Raw genomic sequence first — 13,508 nt, 5'->3', positions numbered from 1 at the left:
TGCCTTCTCTCAAAATAGGAGTATTTCAAAAGGGGATTAAAGCTTATAAAATGTGCCACTGTTCATTTTGTAGATGGTTTTAACTCTGAAAAACATTAAGTATGTAAAGTTACCCAAGTACAGCTATAAGATTTAAAAACTTCAATGTTTCTAAAATTTACGCCACTGGTAGCACAATAAAAAAACCCTGGCCTGTGAACCCAGTTTGTGTTTAAAATTCAGAAGCAGATGGAGATCTCTCTGCTGGAGTGTAAGATGTGCTGCTTGAGCAGGATCAGGACACAGCTCTGCAGCCTGGGAGCTGCACTGGTGGCAGCCCAGGGGACCAAATGCAGCCTGGAGTGAAATGCCAGTTTACAGGAGTTCTGTGCGTCTAGAGCGGTTTCCATACAAGTATAAAAAGTCAAGTATCACAGAGGGTTTGGCACTGTTACTTGTTGCCCCCTCAAAATACCTGCAAGCTGAGCCCTGGGTACATCTCCCTGTCAGCCTCCCCTTCTCCCCTCTCAGCTGGTACCAATTAATGATGAGGACTTGTTGAGTAAATGTGATGCTAACAAAATTGTCTTTGGTAATTCCAGATATTTTTTTTCCCTGTATTTTAAAGGAATAGAATAAATTTAATCAAGGTCAGATTACTAGTGAAGATTCCTAGCATCCCAGATTTGAAACAAACAACACACCCATCCCAAACCCCTTCTCCTTTTCCCCAGCCCTTGAACTGCTTTATTTATACATTTGAATGTATGATGAACATTCATGTGTGTCTGAGCACAGTACCTATTTTTTCAAAGATGCTTGTACTGGAAAACAAAATCAAGGAATGCCTAAATGTTCCAAAATACAAAATGTTGTGTTTGAGGAGAATTGCAGAAATCCAGCATTTGCCTGTGCAATTGCATCTAACAGCTCTTGGAATTTTTTTAAACTATAATTTATCTGTTTGATTTATTTGGTTGTTCTATGTTTTGTACCATTCTGTAAGTAACTAGGTGAAATGTTGAGTTTTATGTGAGCTATTTAGCTCTGTTGTAGAAATTGCAAGGGGAAATATTTTCAGTCAACAAGAAAATAATTATAGGGGAATACCCATGTTACTAATTCAAATGAAAGACTGTTAAGTTTTAAATTTGTTTCCTATTCCTTAAGTATAACGTTGAAATTAAAGGCAGATGTTTTTACCCCCAGGACAAGGAGAATGAAATACATTCTTTGCTGCTTTTACAGCAAGTGTCACACAACCTGTTTCTCTACTTCAATTGCCATGGAGTGGACAGAAATCCCAGGAAGGTGAGAATTCAGCCAGGTGAGGAGAAGGGATCTCTACATGTGCTCTGGGTGGTTCTGCAGGCACATGATGAACTCCTGGATAGATCGACCCTCGTAGCAGATCTTGTAGATGGTGGTAAATAATGGAAACCTGAAAGAAGCATGAAGGATTTAAAGTAGTTTTTAAAGTTCACATGAACATTTCTATTCCATTTTAATGGAAAGAATGTTTTTGTTCTGTTGAAAGTGGAAACATTTTGTCTATTTACAATATAATTTTAGCTTGGGGCTGCCTTTACTGGAAGACTACTGGGTGAAGAGAAGCTAAAGAGGGGCAAATCATGAGAGTGACAGCAGAGAAAAGCTGTTTTGGAGACAAAATACCTATCTAGTATTTTTTATTTAAAAACAATTTTGAATTGTATATCCTGTTTTCCTGCTGTGTGCAAAATGGATATATCATTTGCAGTCATTACTGGTATCCAAAGGACTAAAAAGAATGAAAACATCTAATGATTTTCTTTTCATGGCTTAAAGGGTTCTTTTGCTTTTACAAACTGCCTTTGTCATTATGTGGTAAAAAATGAGTCCACTGAATGACTTGGAGCTGAGCATGTAACAAAGTGCAATTATAGGATAATTATTAGATCAGACTGTGATTTAAAGCTGCTGTCAAAATGAACTTTCCTTTTCTCTCTCATTTTTGAAAGATAATGCCACTTGAATCTTCTGTAACTGTTCCAATTCTAGTAAGTTTTTAAGAATTCATTTAGCAGTGTTTGACTTCTCAGTACTGCTGATGTATGAGGAGAAATGGGATGGAGAGGAGCTTAGCTTTTCTGTTGCATAAATTGAAGTAGAGGTTTCAAATTATATATAATCTTACATCATCCCAAGGAACTAGAGGTACTTTTTACCTCAGCAGTATTTGTGGCACTAAAGCATTGATATCAGCACACATTACCTGTTCAGTGCATGTGAAAATCTTTGATTAGGAATATGATCCCTGCATTTTTACTGAGATAACCAAGTTCAGGTTTGCACTGAGAGTAGAACTGCTGCAAGCTTCAATGGTTCTATACTGAGAACAAGCGACTCTTTGGCCCATAAGTCATGTCTGCAAGATGATTCTGTGTAATGCCTTAAATCTTATTTGAGGGATGGGGATGTCTGGGAGGCTTCTTTCCTGTGTATCTGCCATTCACTTAAGAGTTGGTGATGACTCTGTGAGTCATTTCCAGCTCAGAATATTCTATGATTGTTTTCACTGCTGTTCCAATTTGTGATCTCACATTACTTTGTCTTCTATTGGGCACTAACAGTATCCCCTAAATTCACTCTCTGTCTGTGACTTGTTTTTTCTTACATTGCTCAGCCCTTATCCCAAGCAATTGACCCTGACAATGAGGAGTCAAGCCAGGCTCTAGCAGTGGCCCAAGATGTAGAAAGCTGTTGTTGCAGAAATTAATTAGGTAATTAAACACAAGTACAGTTAAGGAGATTATGAACCACTCATAATTTGTTGTTGATTTTGTTGTTTTCTTAAAATCAAAGCACTTACTTATGGAGCATATTCTTCTGTTTCAGAATTTTGTAGACTTCGGCTGAGGTCTGAGGACCTTGCAGCTTTTGTCCATTCAGCATCTCATTTTCCAGCTCCTCAATGGACTAGAAGAGAGAAGAATGATTACTTGGGTCAGAGGGGATACTGCTGTGATACCAGCAATTATCAAGAAGGTAAACAATGAATGATGCCTTTGTAAAACACAGAAGGACTTCTTCCTGCATTAGTGTAAAATATTTCAAAATCCTTACTTTTCCTGTGCGCGCAAAGGCTTCCGCTACTTTTCTGTTGCGTCCCCCGTAGCAGGTGGTGATGAGATCAGCAACCCCACAGCTTTCCAAAAAGGTGGCTGTTGACACTGGTCCCTTGCAGAACATCTTGGCAAAGGCCACCATCTCCATGAGGCCCAGGCGTATCACTGCTGCCTTGGTGTTGTCCCCGAAACTCAGCCCATCGCAGAACCCCGCGCCCACCGCCACGATGTTCTGAAAATGGGCCATGGAAATACAGGGAGGGAAGGAAATGATCAGCCAGGGTGTGCAGCTCATCAGCGTCCCCTGAGCTCCAGGGAAACCCCATGAACCTGTCTTCATCAGAACAAGGGTCAATTTCCAATGGCCATGAGTTTGTCTTGTGGAGAAACAGGTCAGATAATGTTGAGCTGAAGTCACTGAACTTTCAGAAGATTTGTATTAAGTACCTACTGTTGCTCCCATAGGAAAAACCAAAGTAATGTTTTATATACTAATATTGCAATCACATACCATGTATGCAATTAGTGTTTCGTTTTTCTGTTACTTCTGAGTTGGATTTCACTGACCTTTCTGTTCAACTATTTAAAATATCCCACACAGAGTCATACCTTTCTAGGTTTTCTTTGTGGGTGTCTGATTTGAGCAGGCATAGATTCTGTGAAAATGCTACAGTAGGTCAAATTTTGGGCTTACCTACAAATATCAGTAGAACTTGTCTACAGCTCTAAACAATTCTCTCAGGATCCTAAACATCTTCATAATTCTTTACCATTGCTCAGCATGCTTCCCTTCCCACCTTCCGATTCCCAACTCCTAAATAAGTCCCTAAATAAATCTAGTTCAGTGTATATGAGTAATATGCCACCTAGTACTACCATTGGCATGCTTGTTCCAGATATGTATGTACCCCAGTGCACATGCTTAATTTTTTAGGTTTTTTAAACAGAAGCAAAACCAAACCAATTATTTCAGGAAGTGCAATCATTTATCACAAAACAGAAAAAAACCTTTCTTCCATCTGTTCCTGCCCCATTTCTGCTCTGTGGCCAAAAGCTAAATCTGCAGTGTTTAGTTTTGTATGTCAAGAAACTTTATTTTTGTATGTCAAGTTAAACACGACCAATTCTTTCCTCATCAGTCATCCACCATGGAAAGGTGAATTATTAAAGTATAAATGACTCAGTTGAGGTTAGGATTTAACCCTAATAAAACATATTGGTTTGAAAACACTCACTTTTAAGGCTCCACAAAGCTCCACTGTATCAGAGTCAAGCACCACAGTAATCCTGAAATTGGGGGTCTGCATTAATTCTTTAAAGATTTCGCCTTGTGTTTCATTTTTGCATCCTGTGGGAAGAAAGGATAAAATAATACTTTTACAATGTTTCACAGTGCTCACAGTAACATGAAATAAGGTTCTAGGGACTACTTCAGCTTTTGTGATCCCAGTTCCAAGGTGCTGCTAAACCAGAGATTTGTGCAACAGCAGTTTCTGCTGCTGGATGCCAGTGTTAAGTGTAGGCAACTCCAGGGCATTGATCAACATTGCTTAATGACACTTTAAAGAGCCTAAAAGTAGATAACCCCTAATGGGTCTTTCTGCTTGAGAAAGCTTGTACAACCACAGACCTTACAAAAGACAAACTATTTACAAACCGTTTCCTGCAAGACAGTGGTATAATTTCTGCTTTGAAAATGTAAACCTGTCTCACTGCTAAGAACTATGATGGGACACAAATGTCTATTGCCCAGTTACAGGGGGATCCATCCACATGATGAAATTGAAGGTTGGCTCTGCTAAAACCCTTTTCCTATCAATTCTACAGAGGTCATGCATCATGTTGTTCCAGTGCTCAGCCAAGGAGAGCCCTTGGTGCTAAAGGAACTGAGGTTTGCCTTGACCCAGAGAGCCCATGGCCAGCTGGGCAAAGAGCTTTGAATAGTTTCACTAGAGTTTTGTACAAGGTAGCTTGGTTTCCTTCAGGGGGAGCTCAGCTGTCAGTTTTACTAGCCTGGGGCACCACTCTCTGGTAGCTGGGAGGTTTCTCACCATCTCGTGAGAAACTTAAGGTTTCCTTCTTGTTCTTCACAATGCCAGTTCTCTTTGAGGTGGCTGTTTCTGGACTGCATGGCTTACCATGAGGACAAAAGTGAGGGGCAAAGCTCTTTGTACAGTCATCATCACATCATGGCTTCAAATCAGGCCAGCAGAAGTTAAATTCCCCCAGGAGAATTAATATAGCCCAACTCTCCTAATCATGTCTAGTCCTATTTGTGCCTAGTTGCTCTTTCAGTAACAAATGCCCAGCTGGTACAGTTTGCACCATTACTGTAATATTTGCAAGGCAAAGGAACATTATTGCAACACAATTTGTTTTTCTTTTGCCTTTCCTAGCTATGGAGAGATGTAGTTTTAATTTTGACTGACTTAAAAAAAATCTCTGAGTTTTAAAAACTACTGGATGAACTTTCCAAATCAGTCTTGGAAGGATCTGAGGCCTTGGCAAGCAGTCCAAGTGGGAGAGAGGAACAGAATGTTACTAGGTTATCTTTTCCAAACAAGAAATTATAAGATGAAGAAATACACCTCTGGGAGTGTGAGCACATAGCAGCTTCTGATTACACTTCTTTATCTAGACTGTATTGTGTATCCACTGCTGAGATACTTCATGCTGAGCTCTATAGACACAAAAGGTGGCTCTTGCCAACTCCTACAGAAACAGGATTAAGATGTGATATCTTCAATGGATTAAATTAGCTCTCAGCACCAAAACCCACTGTCAGTTTGATTCTTTCAGCACTGAACTCTCTGGAAATAATCCTGGTTCCCTGAAGGAACTCAGCAGCTCAGGAGCTCCACTCAGGAGCCACTTGGGACCAGTCACATCCCCCTGCTGCTTCCAGAGGTTATCCTGGCACAGGTGACTTTTAACCCCAGGTCTAATAGGCTCTTTGTAATAGTTACCAATGGTGGTTTCACAGAACTTCTCATCAGCCACTTCTTTGGCTATGTTGGCCCCCATCAGCACACTGATCTCTATTTTCAGTTGCTCTCGAATGAGGTCAGAGATGAGCTTCAGGCCATCAGGACCCTCATCTATCCCCTGAAAAGAAGACAGTTAAAGCCAGGGTATTGGAATAGGAAAAGGACAGCACTAGAGCACTGGTGAATAAGAAGGTGTTCTATTGCCTGCAGTTCTCTGGTTTTAATTGGGAAAAAAGCAGGTCTTACAATCACTAGTGCAGGCCATTAATACAAATGTTCTGGGCTTGTACTTTGGTAGCTACAAGTTCAAGGCAAGCATAGGGAGAAGGGGTGACAGTCAAAGTAATCCTGCAAGAGGCCTCACTGCCTGTGCTGCTATCTTGAGGCTTGCTTTCTTTGATGTTGTATTTTTCCTTTCAGTTAAATTTCTGTAGTTCAGGATCATATGTTTAAAATGAGGTCTATAAGAAATGGCTTTTTTTTTTTTTGCAAGATCTAAGTATTAATCAGAGTGGGTTTTGGGTGTTAAGGAGTATACTGAACTATCTTGGGTTTCTTAACCTTCCTCTCCCACCTTCCTCTCTTCTCCTTACTGCTGCTTATGAGGTAATTTCTATAGAGGGGAAGTGCTGGTATTGACTTCCAAAAACTTGAATTCCATTTCTTTAATTACATTTTTAAGTGGGATATTTCCTGCAATGCAATCAAAAGAAGAAATGGTAAGACTACATTCCTATGCTTTGCCTCTGGCTTTTAATTTGACATTCTCTTAAAATATTAATTCCTTTTAAGATTACGTTAATCTGGTACCTCTCTAACCTTAAAAAGAGATTCCTCAATTCATGCCAGATTGAAATTGCTTCAGTTTTGCAAAATCATTAGTGTTATTATGCCATTTTAATGCTGCCAAGAACAGCTTTAGCATGTACTTGGAAGAGGCACTTTGACTTGGAGCTCTCAGTTAGGAGTTAACTGAGGCTGTAGTCTCAGAGTATTTTTCTGGCAGCAGTGCCAGCTTTATGCATCCCTTTCTCTGCCCATTTTCACCTCCATGCTGGTCCAAGGGAGTACTGATCCAGCCTAAACATGACTAGCAAAGAGAGATACTCTTAGCCTGGATAGGTTGCCCCATCCTGCCCTTTCCACAGTCACAAGAGCAGCAGAAGGGCAGGCAGAGCTGGGCAAGCTTTAACTCTTGCAGAAAGAAATGCTGGTGTTTATGCAGAGGATGCAGCTGAGGGCTGCAGCTCCTGCCCTTAAGTTGGAGCTGTTTATTTGCTCCATATTGACTGGGTACTGTGGATACAACAACTTACCTTGATCAGGGAAATCCCAAATGTCCCAGGTTTTATCTGTCCTGCAATCTGCTCACAGATTCGTCCAATAAATTGATGTGGCAGAACAAACACTAAAATATCTGCCCCATTTGCTGCTTCAGCCACATCTGGTACAGCCACCTGGGACAAGAGGGACAAACAAAATCAGCCCCAGGTAAAAATCCTCAGTCCTTGCAAGACACTGTCATGCCAAAGCCATTTGCAGTGCAAATATCCTTAATTTTAACTGGTCCTGTGGCATGGCTGCCAGTTCTCCACACAAGCAGCTACAGATCTGTTCTGTAATATCCAAAGCAGCTGAACTGTTTTGGGGCTGCATATTTTTTTATTATTATTTTTAAAATAATTTAACCCTGTGTGGATAATCTGGGAAGATGATATATTTCATAAATTTGTGGTGTGCTGGGAAGCCCCTTTGCTAGTTCAGCTTCTTGATCTGGTTTCTGAAGATAGCTGACCAACCCTATATAATTCTTCTGGAATGGGTGGTAGCACTGGGGAGCACAGGAGGAAAATGGGATGGTGGGACAGAGGCTCTTCTGGAAATCTTTAGTTTCAATAGATCACCAGCTAAGTTACTGAGGAATAAACTGTATCAAAAGGCAGAGATTATCATAATCTTTGGGTGGGTATGTGTTTTTGTTTTAAATATACATTAATTTTCCCAAGAGTTACAAAAACCTGTACAACATGATTTAAAACTACCTAGATGTATCTTCCTCCAAATTCTGCCATTTCTCAGAACAACAATTCAAGCCAGGCTACAGAGGCAACAGCAGGTGAATTTGAGCCTGCTAAAAGCAGTTTACAGCAGGAGAAAACATCACAGTTGGATGCAGCCTTGGAGCATGCAGCCCTAAGCAAGTAGGATTCCCAGCAAAAAAAACAGAGCTGCTTCCAGCCAGGCTGCTTCTCTGGGAAAACAGTGAAGTGGGAACAGGGCAGAGGCTGGCAGTGCTGCAAAGGCTGTGCTTCTGTCTCTCCAAAATGCTGCAGAGCACTGCAAGGAAAAGCTCAGCTTGTTTGATTTTCTTTTTGTTTTCTCAGCTGGAGATAGTAGAGGGACCCTCAGACCACAGCCAGCTGATTTTTGCTGGTAAAGTCTCAGGCTTTGCTCTGAAGAGGGTGAGGCTGGCCTCAAGGGATGATGACAAGCCTGTTGATCTGCTAGATTGTTGTAAAAATAACAGTGACAAGTCAGTTGTAACCCAGGAGAATTATGTGCCAAGTTCAAACACCAGGAGTGCAAATATGCAATCACAGCACAAAATTGAATACTAAATATAACCACTTCCCAAGCAAGGAGACCTGCCACCTGCAGCATTTTAACTTCCCTTTACAACTGCAACTGTTCCAAAAATGTGGCTCTACTCACAACCCCCTCACCTCACTTGCTTTGGTAGCAGTAAATTATCTAAGGTGATTAATTTGAGATGTGTAACTTGGTATTTTAAATGTCCATGAAAATAAGTACCTTATAATTTTTGATGGAATTTAGATCTTTATTAATTACAGCTGTCTTGAAATCACCCATGAGCTGATAGCTCATTATTCATTTCCTTGTAAGCCACAGCCTCTGCTTTTGATTTATTTTTCTGGAGAAAGAACAGTGGCTTTGCCTTTTTTTTCCAGAAGATGCTTTGGGTTTGAAATAGCTCTGTGTAGACAGATCTCTGCCTGCCATTTCTGGAGTTGTGCTGATCTCTGCCAGGGAGGAGGATGGTGTGATACCAGCACAGACACAGTTGGTGTTTGAAGTTGTGCGTGACATACAGGACAAGCAGAAATCACAGTGTGATGGAGTGAATTAGGTGGCAAACCAGAACAAAGCAGTGAATTGCTTCCCAATTGTTTTTTCAGATGCTGCCTCCCTTATTAAAAAAAAAAAAAACAAAAAACAAGAAACCACAAAAAAAACCCAAATCCAAACAAATTCAGTAATTTAATTTTTTTTTCAACTTACCACATTGTGGGGTATCTTGTATCCAGGCAGATATTTAACATTTTCATGTTCCTGGTTGATGATTTCTGAGAGTTTTCTTCCATTAATCATCTCTTCAAACACCCACATCTTGACTGTGGGATCAAATCTGTTGGACTTCTGGACATTTTTGCCAATGATTCTTGCTATGGCTGATCCCCTTTAAGATAAAATAAAAGTAACTAGAAGGGGGAAAGTACTTTTATTGTGAATTGGAAACATGAGTTACTTTAAACATTAAAACTCATAAAAAGCCTGTCCTATAAAGCTGTCTAGGTTCTTATAACATTTATCAGAAAGCTTTATTCACTACCCTCTATCATGAGCCCCTTAAGTCTGAAAACAGAGAAAATAGAACAAGGGGAAAATACAACTGCAATAATAGAACTGAAGTTGTATCAAAGGTTATAGAGCAGAGTGTGATGTAACATCAACAGCACTAAAAATACATTATATGAGATTAAAATCTCTCATGGTCCTCACGTAACTCTGGTTTTTGTCAAGATCAATAAATGTAAAACAGTCCAGGTGATAAATAAGCAATAAGCAAAATAACTGAGCAGTCTTGCTGTGACAATCTTTGTGCATCTCATGTAAAATAGATGCATCCCACTTTCCTATCCAAAACCAAACAGTTACAAGAAGGATTTCACATAAAAGTTAAATGTTCAGAAACAACCAAAACAACCCTTCAACCTGGTGGTTTCTCTTTACTTACTGTTTTCTAATTATGATTGTAACAGGACCTGTAATACTTGCAGCCTGAGGATATTTTAACCATCCAGTTTACTCATCTTGAGTCATACTGAGCATTTTAAATTTCAGGTCAGACAATAATTTTATTCCCCCATCATCACTGCAGCCTTGCAAACACTCACACGGCAAGGGAGAATGAGAAACCTCACACAAAATATTGGAAGCATTGTTTAATGAACTTGAAATTGTCTGGGGAAGAGGGGTGATTATTTTTACTCCTCTCTTCCTTCTCTCCATTTTAATGCTACTTTAATCCCTCCAGTATTGGCCACATTATTAACACAATTAAAGAGAAGCTCCAGTTGCAGCACTCTTGTCCTCTGACCCACTTGTAGCAAGTAGCATGGACAGGATTTAGCTGTGGTGTGTGTTCTGGGACTGATAAAGTTCTTGGGGATATCAAAGTCCAGGTAGGTCTGTGCTGTCAATGATTCAAAGGGAACCCACATTGTAACTAACCCTCCTTGGTTCACCTGTATTTTTCTTGTAACAGATTTGCATAACATTAAATTGCTCAATAACTAATAAGGTCTTAATACGTACTTAAGGTCTTAATCTTTAGTGATAAAGAAATCAGGTTTCACTTTGCTCAGTGTTGATTATATGCTATATTCTGAGCTGCTCTAGTTCCTTTTTAATTTAGTATTTAGTTTGAGGCTTTTTTTGGTTGGTTTGTGGTTTTTGTTTTGGGGGTTTGTTTTATTTTGTAAGGAATGATTTGGTTTGGTTCTTTACAATATTTAGGGAAGTGCTTTAAGTGTGAGCATTTACTGTAAGACTTCTGCTGTTTTGAAAGAAAATGCAGTTATATCATACATTCACATTATTTATAAAATTGCATATATTCTGGTTCTCTTGCCCTGCTGTCAACAGAGGTCACGTTCAAAGCTTGAGCTGAAGATGAATTTTGGCTCCACACAAGAAATGTGTGTTAACAAGTTAAAGGTTTGAGATGATATAAATTCATTGTCCTGGTTGTCCATGGATGATGAACTTAGACATCAAGCCTACCCATAAAAATAACTTTTTTACCTAAGTAGAAAGAACAAGCAATTTTCTGTTGAAAGATGCAGCCTCCAGCTCTAATCCCTGAAATCCTGAATGGGACTCAGTAGATAAACACAAACCCTCCTGCACCTACTGGTAACCACAAAATGCAGTGCAGCACTTGCTTCGCTCAACCATATCACTCATGAGCCTCCTGGCAGTGTTGACTTAGCAAGTCCCCGTGACCTGCTGAACTTCTGCAGCTGACATGAGCTTTTGCAACGTTGCTGTGTCACGTGTCAGCCACAATTCTGAGCTGCAGGAAAGCCTCAAGAGCATGGATCTGAACTGCTGCCCAAATATTTATGGGGAACATAAGAAAAAAAAAAATGTTTGCCAAAGGTAAACATTGTATTTCTCTGTAGCACTAAAACAACCTGTTCTGCCACCAAGGCTATGAATAGATGTTATTCTTACATCAGAGGACAATGTTTATGTCCTCCCTGTGGATTTTAGAGTTGAGAAATATATATATATATATATAAATATATATATATATATTTCTGGTAGGAAGCAAGAGATGGGCCCAGGCAGGCAGTATGGGTAAGTAGATGGTATTCAATGGGCTGAGGTCTCAGTATCTCTGTAGAATAGCTCTTTTCAAGTTTGTAGGTACAGGTGGAAAAACAGAGAACTTCCTCGAGTACAGATCTCAAAACAACTAAGTGACTTTAAATGATGTCTTGTGGGAAGGGGACAGCCTGGGAAAAACAGGTCCCTGCTTGAGAATGCAGCAAGAGAAGGATGAAGTTTGTGACTGTGGGCTGACCAAAGGTAAAAAATTTTGCCTTCCAAATATGCAGTCATGGCTGTTGAGGGCTTGGAAGAGACAATGAGCTGCCTGCACAGGCAGGTGAGGAAAGAGAAAGTGGCAGGGAGAGGAACAGTTTCCCTGAAAAAACATGTGAAAGCAGCAGTTGAGGAAACAAGTGATGGGTCTAGAGAAAGGCAGAAGTGTGACAATGAGGTCCAGAAGAGTTGGCTGTGCAGTTCCATGGGAAAGGCTGTATCTGCGAGATGTCACACACAAAGGGAATGCTTTGAGGGCAGTGGACTGTTTTTACAAGGCAGGAAGGCAGAGAGCTGTGCTTTAACTCTGCTGTGTTCTCATCAGCTCATAAGCAACCACTCCCTCACTTACTGACTCTTCTGGCATTACTTCCACCTAGCTGTCAGATATTTTTAAAATCTTAAGGAGCTAGCTGTTCTTGTACAAAAACAATCACCAGAACTACCTGGAGGCTGGACTTGCTAATCCCAAATGCATGCACATGCATGTTGGTCTGTTTGTTTGTGCTCAGTGTACGAAGGCATAAGAAAAGTAAGATGATAAGTCCTGTGACATGGATTTACTGATCTTACTGGGGTCTGTCAGACTCAAGGAGCTCAGGAGACCCGTGCTTTTGTCCAGGCTGGAAAGGACTGAGCAGTAGCAAGCATATTCTTAAGAATGAGGATAAATGGGAAACCTGAACACCACGCTGTGTCCAAACCAAGATGCAAAAAGACATGCTGAGGAGGATGGAAATGAAAGGTGCCAATACATTGTGGCTTTAAGTGAAGCCCAGTGCCGCGGTTCCTTCAGAGGAACACAAGCAGCATCACCACCCTTCTCACCGCCGAACGCTTCAATCTGAAGTGCCGGGGCCCTGCCGCAGGCACACACAGCCATAGCTGCAGCTCGGGCCTCTCTGCATTCTGTCGCCAGGCTCAAGCCGCACACCTGGGGAGATGCGGGAGCCTCACGCTTCTGCAGGTCTCATTGACTGGCGCAGCTCGGGGCCGACGCTCCCCGCCCAGGAGCCCAGAACCGCGGCAGGACCGCGCCGGGGTCGCGCTTTCAGGACCATGGAGACGCTCCCCGCACCGCACCTGTTGCGAAGCCCCCGCCCGCCGCGGAAGGAGATAAAACCGAGGAAGGAACAGGAGAAGGAGGAGGAAAATGAAAAAAAGGGAAAGAGGGCAAAAGGAGAGGCCCGCCGCGCTGCGGCACTCACCAGTTCCCCGAGCCGACGATACAGACGCGGAGCGGCGACATGCTGCGGGTTCGGTGCCGCCCGCGGGGCTCGGCCGGGCTCGGCGGGCTCGGTCCCTGCCCGCCCCCAGCGCCGCCCCTGCCGCCGGCCCGGCCCCCGGCCATGGGAGGGACGGCCGGCAGCGGGCGGCGGCCCCGGGCGGCTCTGCCCGGCCGGTCCCTGCGCCCGCGGCTGCCCTGAGCGCCGGCTGCGAGCGGGGCGATTCAGTGCCCCGAGAGGGGCAATGGGGAAAATGGTGCCTTCTCCCAAATGTACGGGGATAAGGAAAGCGGGGGGAC

At 41.9% G+C, this 13,508-nt stretch overlaps 1 protein-coding gene across 1 annotated transcript; it reads right to left on the bottom strand.

Moving 5' to 3' along the window:
- Positions 1–1,175: 1,175 nt before the first annotated feature.
- On the bottom strand, positions 1,176–13,305 carry LOC306804159 (glycerol-3-phosphate dehydrogenase [NAD(+)], cytoplasmic-like). Its single transcript, XM_079310422.1, has 8 exons — positions 13,192–13,305; positions 9,374–9,551; positions 7,390–7,530; positions 6,053–6,191; positions 4,322–4,434; positions 3,085–3,318; positions 2,831–2,937; positions 1,176–1,420 (listed from the first exon to the last, which is right to left on the bottom strand). Exons 1-8 carry the CDS (start codon positions 13,230–13,232, stop codon positions 1,324–1,326), a joined length of 1,050 nt encoding a protein of 349 aa, XP_079166548.1. The 5' UTR covers positions 13,233–13,305; the 3' UTR covers positions 1,176–1,323.
- Between the last annotated feature and the right edge of the window lie 203 nt (positions 13,306–13,508).

The sequence above is a fragment of the Erithacus rubecula genome (assembly GCF_903797595.1).
Source record: "Erithacus rubecula genome assembly, chromosome: 8".
Taxonomy (NCBI): domain Eukaryota; kingdom Metazoa; phylum Chordata; class Aves; order Passeriformes; family Muscicapidae; genus Erithacus; species Erithacus rubecula.
This window is presented reverse-complemented; position numbering and strand designations above follow the sequence as displayed.

Coding starts and splice junctions, on each gene's coding strand:
- LOC306804159 (XM_079310422.1), bottom strand. CDS start 13,232: ATGTCGCCGCTCCGCGTCTGTATCGTCGGCTCGGGGAACTG. Junction 3,319..4,321: donor AGCTTTGTGGAGCCTTAAAA/GTGAGTGTTTTC, acceptor GCCCATTTTCAG/AACATCGTGGCGGTGGGCGC. Junction 1,421..2,830: donor CAGAAGAATATGCTCCATAA/GTAAGTGCTTTG, acceptor TGCTTCTTTCAG/GTTTCCATTATTTACCACCA.